The sequence below is a fragment of the Littorina saxatilis genome, linkage group LG10, assembly GCF_037325665.1.
Source record: "Littorina saxatilis isolate snail1 linkage group LG10, US_GU_Lsax_2.0, whole genome shotgun sequence".
In the NCBI taxonomy this organism is placed as follows: domain Eukaryota; kingdom Metazoa; phylum Mollusca; class Gastropoda; order Littorinimorpha; family Littorinidae; genus Littorina; species Littorina saxatilis.
This window is the reverse complement of record NC_090254.1, coordinates 33,892,689-33,902,688: the sequence shown is the minus strand read 5'-3', so window position 1 is coordinate 33,902,688 and position 10,000 is coordinate 33,892,689. Positions and strand designations below refer to the sequence as shown.

The following is a 10,000-nucleotide window of genomic DNA, read 5'->3' as shown; positions in this document are numbered from 1 at the left end:
CTGCGTGTTTCGGGACCCTGGGCAGAGCGCTCCACTTATCACTGTCTGTGGGTGGGGGGCGACGGATCAGTTTCCTCTCGTTGTTGTTCTGTTCATCCTCTGCCCCCTCCTCCCCAAACTCCATGACTGCAAACAGAAACAGAAACAGATGACCACTACTGACATAGCAACTACTAACTCACTCACAACGACCCATCCAGGTCCGTCAGTCTATGGACAACTCTATGGACAACTCCATGGCCCAACTTGACACCAACCTCTAGCTAAGGTGCCTTGACCGAAGTTGACGTCTGCAACCTCTAGCTAAGGTGCCTTGACCGAAGTTGACGTCTGGAACCTCGAGCACAACAGCCTTCCCTCCTTTGCGGTGGCTAGTTGTGGTTTTTTTTAACCACATCATCTAAAATCGGGGTAACCCGGGAATGTCTCCAATGGTTTCAGGGCTTGATCTGGAGGGGGGGGGGGGGGTCCTGTGGGTTTCAGAAGGCCCCCTACCCCTAATCTTAATGTACCTTTTCTCTCAATGAGAGACTCAAAATACCCATTTCAACTGCTAAATTTCAACAGCATCTGGCGGCGGGGGGGGGGGGGGGGGGGAAGGTACACCCTCCAAATCCCCCGCCTGGCCAGCCTCTGTAACCCTGCATCATTTTGGAAACCTCCCTCTCACACCATAGGTCCAGCCCTGGGTTTCACCGTGAGGTCGTTCGTTATACAGTGAAACGTACCCACTTTTCAGACCCCCGTATTTTAAGACTTCCTCCCTTTTAAGACCTTGTTTTTTCACATTTTCTATTTTCTTCTTCTTCTTCTGCGTTCGTGGGCTGAAACTCCCACGTACACTCGTGTTTTTTGCACGAGTGGAATTTTACGTGTATGACCGTTTTTTACCCCGCCATTTAGGCAGCCATACGCCGTTTTCGGAGGAAGCATGCTGGGTATTTTCGTGTTTCTATAACCCACCGAACTCTGACATGGATTACAGGATCTTTTTCGTGCGCACTTGGTCTTGTGCTGGCGTGTACACACGGGGGGGTGTTCGGACACCGAGGAGAGTCTGCACACAAAGTTGACTCTGAGAAATAAATCTCTCGCCGAACGTGGGGACGAACTCACGCTGACAGCGGCCAATTGGATACAAATCCAGCGCGCTACCGACTGAGCTACATCCCCGCCCAGACTTTCAATTCATAACCTCTGTAAATTTAGCCCATTTGTCAAGACCTGATTGTCTTAGAATTTTGAAGGTTGTAAAAAGGAAGTTCCACTTTTCAAGACCTTGTTTTCGTTGACTTTCAATTCATAACCTCTGTAAATTTACCCCCCATTTTAAGACTCCCTCCTTTTTACATTTAGTCAAGTTTTGACTAAATGTTTTAACATAGAGGGGGGAATCGAGACGAGGGTCGTGGTGTATCTGTGTGTGTGTGTGTGTCTGTCTGTCTGTGTGTGCGTGTGTGTGTGTAGAGCGATACAGAGTAAACTACTGGACCGATCTTTATGACATTTTTCATGAGAGTTCCTGGGTATGATATCCCCAGAAATTTTTTTCATTTTTTCGATAAATGTATTTGATGACGTCATATCCGGCTTTTTGTAAAAGTTGAGGCGGCACTGTCACACCCTCATTTTTCAATCAAATTGATTGAAATTTTGGCCAAGCAATCTTCGACGAAGGCCGGACTTTGGTATTGCATTTCAGCTTGGAGGCTTACAAATTAATTTGTGACTTTGGTCATTAAAAATCTGAAAATTGTAATTAATATAATTTTTTTTTAAATGATCCAAAATTACGTTTATCTTATTCTTCATCATTTTCTGATTCCAAAAACATATAAATATGTTATATTCGGATTAAAAACAAGCTCTGAAAATTAAAAAATATAAAAATTATGATTAAAAAAAAAATTCCGAAATCGATTTATAAACAATTTCATCTTATTCCTTGTCGGTTCCTGATTCCAAAAACATATAGATATGATATGTTTGAATTAAAAACACGCTCAGAAAGTTAAAACAAAGAGAGGTACAGAAAAGCGTGCTATGCAGCACAGCGCAACCACTACCGCACTAAACAGGCTCGTTAATTTCACTGCCTTTAGCACGAGCGGCGGACTACGGTCATTGTGAAAAAATGCAATGCGGCGTTCAGTTTCATTCTGTGAGTTCCACAGCTTGACTAAATGTAGTAATCATGTTTCGCCTTACGCGACTTGTTAAGACCTAATTTTGTCAGATTTTACGGGTCTTACAACGGGTGGGTTCCACTATACAACGTTTACCATCATCACCACTGGCAGTCAGGTCAAGCCTGCCTTAGTATGGCCAGAGACATAGATAGTATGTATGTCTCTGGTATGGCGGAGGTGAATCAGTGTAGTGGTGAAGTTCGAATTATGCAATCTTTGGCGGCCGGGTTTCGTTGAACACGTTTGGCAACATCCAAGCTTGACTGACATCATGACGGATTACATTAATAACATCTTGGATAACACCTTGTCATTTGGTGGAGGGAGGCGGGCGGGCGGGCGGGCGAGAGAGAGAGAGAGTGTGTGTGCATGTGTGTGACAGTATGTGTGTGCGTGTGTGTGTGTGAATGTGTAACATGGTGTGTGTGTGTAGTGTATTAGTGTGTGCGGGTGTGTGGGTGTAATGTGTTAGTGTGTGTTTAAGAGAGAAAGAAAAAGAGAGAGAGGAGGGGGCAGAGAGAGAGATAGTGTGTGTGTGTGTGTGTGTGTGTGTGTGTGTGTGTGTGTGTTACTGTTAGTGTGTGTGTGTTAGTGTGTGTGCTGAGCCCGGCTGTACCGCACACATGCAGACACTCGGTAGTACCGTTCATCACTGGGCCTCTGCACTATTTGTTATGCACATGCATACATCATCGTCACGTGTCAATGTCACCACCCTCTCCTTTTCTCCCATACCCCCCCCCCCCCCCCCCTACCTTCATCGCTTAACCTTCGCCGGACGTTGTGGGTCCATATGGACCCCGAAGGGTCTTTAAATCTCATTAACTGTTTGGAATTTTTCTATTCAATTTAAAAAATGCTTCAGGCACCCAAACTACTTTCTTTTTTAAAAATTACATTAAACTAGGTCCAAAAAACCAACAACAACAAAAGCAACAGGTAAATTCCGGTAAGTGTCACTGTAAAAAAGGTTGTAGGTCCAAGCGGACCCACACCGTCTACGAAGGGGTAAACATAAGTTTTGCTTCTTTGAGAGTCATGGGTCCAAGTGGACCCACACCGTCGGTGAAGGGGTATGCACGTTTTTGCTTCTTTGAGAGTCATGGGTCTACACGGACCCACGCCGTCTTCCGCGTGTAGTCAAAGGGATCACAGCATTGCAGAAGGAAGGAATGAAGGAAAAAAGCAAGGAAGGACGAATAAAGGTTGAAGTGGAAGACAAGCAACAACAACAATAATAACAGCAGAAACAACAACAGTGACTTACATCTGTCTTCATTCGGACCAGAGACTATAGAGTATACAGACTGTGTACTCTACAGTCTCTGTTCGGACTGTGTGCATTTGCTATTGTCCATGTCAGGGCGTAAGCTTGAGTTCGTGCCCTAATGATCATTGCATTGCGCCATGTCTGTGTTGTTTCACTTCAAATGTTACATTTTCAAACCCCACCAACAACAACAACAAGTAGACCCGGTCGTTGGTTCAGTTAGAGGTAGCCACTGAGTCAGACAACAGGCTTTGAAGTCCGTGACACTGTCTTCAAAGAAAGTTAGTCCAAAATAAGTTGGCCCCTGGGCAATGTGAGCAATGGCTCTCTACCCAAGCACAAATAAGTGGGGGACTCTAATGTACACACCAAACCTCCATGTTTGAGTGTCCCCAATCTCCTAGGTTCAAGCTACTTCACGATGGCCCGTTATTTACCTGTGACATTTTCTTCAAGGACAAAGTAATCAAATTCCTGCAGTGATTGCTAGCAAGACAGGACGGATCGACGTATTCTGTTTACCCGGTGTTTCTGTGTATAGTCGCCTCTATCATGCAGTAAAAATCACTGAACGTAAACCATTCTCAGTCAGACGAACGGATGATGAGCTTCGTTGTTACCAGTGATTGTCAGACGTCTATAAAATCCCATTCGCTGAACTAAATTCGAGCACAACCATGCAGCCGGGTCCACACCAACCAGTTTTACGATTATAACCAACAATTAACCCTGACAAGCTTCGTTAAGAAAACTCCCCATTGCACTAGCAAGATCAATCAAGCAACCTCCTGACCAACACTTACAGGTCCACGGCTCTTTACACAAATTCGTGTCCCGTTACTTTTTTTTGTCTATACTCCTTGACAAGACCAAAACTCTGATTCATGCCATGTGATCAAAGGCAAGCTTTCTCCAATGAATTTACCAAACAGGTTTCCACATACCCGAAACTTGTCTACTAAAACAAGAGCAATCAAAACAGGTTGTGTTTCTAGGTTAGTTCCAGCTCCACGAGCAGAAGCCATAGAGGCACAACCCCGTTTATTTGCCCACTCCACATTGCCGTTGGCACAAGAAGTATAGCTCTCTATTCGTAAACCCTTGCTAATAAAATCATAATAAATGTTGAGCGGGCTTCTCCTACTGGCAACAACCACAGGCTAGCATAAACACTGAACGAGAGAGTCAAAATAATCTTGCATTCAACTGCCAGCCATGGCCAACACAATGAATTTCAGTCTCCACATACCATTTTTACCCGGAAACTGGCCGATAAAACCATGAACCCAAACGGTAAGGTAACACATACTCAACTCAACTATTACACACATGGTACACAATTAGAGCCACTCCCCAAAATGTCTTTTAAGTACTTTTTCTTATGATATACTGTACCCTTTTCCGTACACACACACACACACGCACCCACATGCAAACACATACGAGCACGCACACACAAATACACACGATAATACACACACACACACACACACACACACACACACACGATACACATGACACACTTACAGACGAAATCGCAAACCGACTATCCCTCCCCTCTTGTCATAGAAGCATGACCCATGTTTTTTTACCACAGGTAACTTATCCCAAAATCAGACAGGAATCAGGTGAAATTCCACGACATATGCCATATATATATATACTAAGAGCTCCCTTGCCCTACATAAACAAGCTTTACGAGCACGCGCAATATGAACGTTCACTAAAAACGATTCGAACAGATCTGTTGATCAGCACTTTTCTATACCCACGGCGTTCCCTCACACTGCAAGCATAAACAATCAAAGTAAGTGTCTTTCCAATGAACGCTGACACAGACCTAACACACACTCTGTACATTGAGCTGATGCCGGATAAAATCACTGAAAGCTGGTCAAATTCTACGTACAAGAAGGCTCTCATACAATGAACACGGAAAAGAATTGTCACCAGTTCTTGTCACAACCATATACATCTACAGCAATGCAAAATCTGTCCACTATGTTTCCATATTGCTGCTTACCGTGTAACATGTTGGCTCCATGGCTCAAACGATGGTAGTGGTTGTGGTAGGGATATTTACAGGTGAGAGCCGGGAAATCAGGCGTAACACAGGTAGACCCCAGCCGGCAGAGAACAGATGTACTCGTAATAAGACTGAGCGTTGAAAATGCGAAATTACCATGCGTGAACCATCCCTGGGTGACAGTCGCGCCATTTACAATACGGCTTTAAAAACTTCACCCTCGTCTGTTAACTTTAGCTACCGCATTCCTTCACTTTAACTGAGAACATTGAACGAGTCACGTACCACGCTTTCAGTTCCGCTACAGCGGCTGGGATGACAGAGGATTTTGTTTTTACACCCCCGGTATAGGGGTGTGTTTACACCCCCGGTATAGGGGTGTGTATAGGTTTCGCTCGATGTGTTTGTTTGTTTGTTTGTTTGTGTTGGCATATAGATCTCAAGAATGAACGGACCGATCGTCACCAAACTTGGTCAAACAGGTTCTATACATTCCTGAGACGGTCCTTACAAAAATTGGGACCAGTCAAACACACGGTTAGGGAGTTATTGGTGGATTAAGATTCTACAAGGACTTATAGAGGGACATATTAATGGTCAAAGGGAAATAACCACACTTGTTAGCAGTGCCTGCTCAGTTGGTGGCAGTGAGAATGCTAAGGACGGGGGTGTTTTTCCTACCTCGGAGGAATTTCTTGTTGTTTTTGTCTTCCGGTGTGGCATCGTCATTTGTGTGTGAGTGTGAGTGTGTGTGTGTGTGTGTGTGTGCGCGCGACTGAGAGAGAGACTAGAGAAAGAGAGAGATTGACTGGAGAGAGAGAGACAGAGACAGAGACAAAGAGAGACAGAGACAGAGAGAGACAGAGAGAGAGAGAGAGAGAGAGAGAGAGACGGAGTGGAGAGAGAGATTTGAAACAATTACTCTGTCATCATTTCATATAATTTCTACATTCCAAAGGGTAATCTTGCCCACTCTAAGAACAATTACCTACGTTCCAACATGTATCTAATTTGTCATGGAATACCATACCAACCACTGAACGCGCTCTGATTCGGAAATGTTCTCTCTCTCTCTCTCTCTCTCTCTCTCTCTCTCTCTCTCTCTCTCTCTCTCTCTCTCTCTCTCTCTCTCTCTCTCTCTCTCTCTCTCCCTCTCTCTCCCCTCTCTCTCTCTCTCTCTCTCCTCTCTCTCTCTCTCTCTCACACACACACACACACACCACACACTGACCACACACACACACACACACACACACTGCGTTAGTTTCAAAATACAATCACTCAGACACACAGTCCGCTATCATTACATCGCATAACTTCAAACAAAACCCACGCGTAAACTGAGACACAGACAATGTGGAAACGTGTATCACAAATCTAAACATAAGTCACAATCGTCTTAATAATACTGCCTTCGCCCACCAGCATGAATTTATCAGAAGGTATACGGTATGACCCCCCCTACCTGAAACGAAATCGCGGAGGTGCAGTGACAAATATGACTCACACAGGCACCTGAAACATGTTTTTAAATCTGGTCAATATCTGGTTCGCAATAGAACACGATTTTCCCCGAGTACGCAGTAGGAGGGTCCAGCAGACTTTAATTGTGTGTCTGTGTGTGTGTGTGTGTCTGTCTGTCTGTCTGTCTGTCTCGTCTTAACAGCTTATTGCTGGGAAACTACTGGGCGCAGTTCTTTCAAAAGTTGATACACTAACTTGATAATAGGTCCGATTGATCGTATTAAAACTTCATAATGTTACCTGGGACCTAAATGCCCCAAAAAACACAAAAGTTCTTGACGGTTGGACGAATTCAATCGGAGCGACAGCCAGCCATTGAGCTGATAGAACAGCCGAACGCGTGCGTCATGAAAAGCATGCGTATCGCATGCGAGACGATTTGCAAGCCAGCCAGCGGGTGGGGATTAATTTGGTCTCGGCAAAGAAACTACAGTGCAGGTTTGGTCTCGGTGAGACTGAAAGAGAGACAGAGAGCACGAGAGAGAGCGACAGACACTGTGTCAGTGATTCAAGGTGGTGGCTTGGTGGCCAAAGGGATCCGGGTTCGATTCCCGGCATGGGCGGTCTATTTTTTTTTTTTTTAATTCTTGTTTACTATTGTTTATTATGAACGTTTTAATGTTTTATTTTACTCTAATAATTTTTTTAATTGTGTAAAATAAATAAATAATTTTTTTTTAATTCACGTGCACAAGACAAAAACTTTCATACTGTGCCAAAGTGATCCGAGTTCGATTCCCGGCATGGGCGGTCTATTTTTTAATTTTTTTAATTTTTTTTGTAATTCTTGTTTACTTTTGTTTATTATGAACGTTTTAATGTTTTATTTTACTCTAATAATTTTTTTAATTGTGTAAAATAATTTTTATTTTTTTAAAAAATTTTTTAAATCCACGTGCACAAGACAAAAACTTTGATACTGGGGGAGCGAGCCAGTCTGAAGAGTACTCGGGTCCAGCGCCAGCGTCTTTTATATCAAGAGCAGCCAATATTCCGAGTTAGACCCGTGACGTGAGCTTCCTCGTAACACTGATTGAATCTGGAGTCACAATTTTCTCACATTTTAAGACCTCCAAAGATCTGAGCCTGAAAATCAGGTCTTAAAAAGGAGGGAGTCTTAAAAGGGAGGGAGTCTTAAAAGGAGGGTTTCACTGTAAGCCCAGGTGACCCGAGTGAGTTAAGACGAGTGAATACTGTAATAATATTATGTTTAAAAATCTGATCACTACAGATATAAAACGCCTGTGGAGTTGAAGTTTGCTGTGTGTACACAGGGTCACTGACTATAGTGAATGAGGTAAGGGGAAGGAGGTTGGGGGGGGGGGGGGGGAGAAGTGTTGACACTGCGGTGAGACTCAGTCACTTCAGGCCCGGAAATTCCAATGCTGCGCCCTCACACTACCACGATCTATAGAGCTTCAATCTAAACGATTTTTGTGTGGAGTATATATATATACATATACATATATATATAAATTACGTTTTAAAACGATTCAAATGCTCTGTATTTCAAGAAACTGAGTTGTCTGAGTGTGAACACTAAAATATTGTTTGTACCCACAAGCAGACAATAAATGTATTGTATTGTATTGTATTGTATTGATTGTATCGTATTTTTTATCATATTTCATTATAAATTGTCTTATCTTGTCTTGTCTTGCATTGTATTGTATAATAAATGTCTTGTCTTGCATAAGACACACCCTGCACCTTGCCACCCATTGCCTTTTTTACTGCGTTCCCCAGCCAGCAAAATTATGCGCAGCGAATGCGTCTCGCAGTCGCCAAATAATGCGTTCCTTGTCTCACAAGTCGACACGCTGCAGATCAGTGCATAGCTATACAAATCGGCTACGAAGGTTTAATAAAACACTACATGTTATCAGTCTGAATCACTATATTCCATTCTATGCCAGTCTTTACCTATTCATCAGGCTATTGTCAGCTGGTTCAAACAGTGACATGCTGTGCACACATTTTATTCTTCGGAAAAACTATACTGGCAAGAGGTCGCTAGTGCCTAAGAAGAAACAACGTGGTTTATTTTACCCCTGAGCCATCGTAAACCCGTGTCACACACTTTCCTTTTTTTCACAATTTCGTCGTCAGTTTGTGATTTCAATGAGACTCGCTGTATAGCACGGTAATAGCACGTAATTGTGTACCTCTGAATCTAAAATGCAACAAACGACAGCGAGTCACACGAACTTATCGGCGGCGGTTGGCCTCAAAGACGCAAGCGATACTGCAGAAAATGCGTCTGCTTCGGGAAACACGACCTTGCGTGACCTGCTTCCGGGCTCCCTTTTTTAAAACTTTAAAAACTTCGAGTTGTACTGATCTTGTCTTGATGAAAAAAAGAAATCTTTGATGATTTAATAATGTCTGTGTTACAAGCTGTCAATTTTTTATTTAGATTTTCAGTAAAAGTTAGTTCTAGCGCCAAAACGAGGCGTCCGATTGTGGTACTAGACAATCCGGCTGGCCACGCAAAAATAAATTCTTTGAAAAATGCTCACTCTTTACGGAGAGCACCTAGTGGGTGGGTAAGCGAGGGGTAAGAGAGACGAAAGAGAAAACTGGACAGGGAAAAGTCACTGCCTGAAGTATTCAATAAAGCCACACACACAAAAAAGAAATTACCACATTGTGTGTCTCTGTGAGTATGTTCGTGGCTGCTTTCATGGGGTGCCTGTATCCTCAGGAATTTGAGGATTTCTTGTATCTCTCTTTTTCTGACACCGTTGATTTAACGTCATTTTTACAGGACATTTTTTTCCTTTCAATTATAAGTTGTAGTAGTTTGACCTTATTGTTTTAGGACAAGTCAGAGCTCGTTCACCAGTAGCAAAGACTCACTCAGTCCGTCAGTGTGCCAGAGTGTGTGTGATGGGGGGGGGGGGGGGGGGGGGGCTCTCCCGTGACCGGCCACTTGCAATGTACGGACAGGTTTGCACTGGCCCAAGGGTGTCCGTTCATGAGAGGGACTGC

At 43.5% G+C, this 10,000-nt stretch overlaps 1 protein-coding gene across 3 annotated transcripts in view; it reads right to left on the bottom strand.

Annotated features, from left to right (window-relative positions):
- Positions 1–10,000, bottom strand: part of LOC138978643 (uncharacterized) — a 60,211-nt gene that overhangs the window by 10,201 nt on the left and 40,010 nt on the right. For 2 of the 3 annotated variants that reach the window (XM_070351410.1, XM_070351411.1), the window contains one exon: positions 1–126. In XM_070351410.1, the coding sequence (XP_070207511.1) occupies positions 1–126 (126 nt within the window). Of the gene's footprint in view, positions 127–5,482; positions 5,691–10,000 lie in introns of those variants that run through there. The other variant, XM_070351412.1, reaches the window with a different exon arrangement.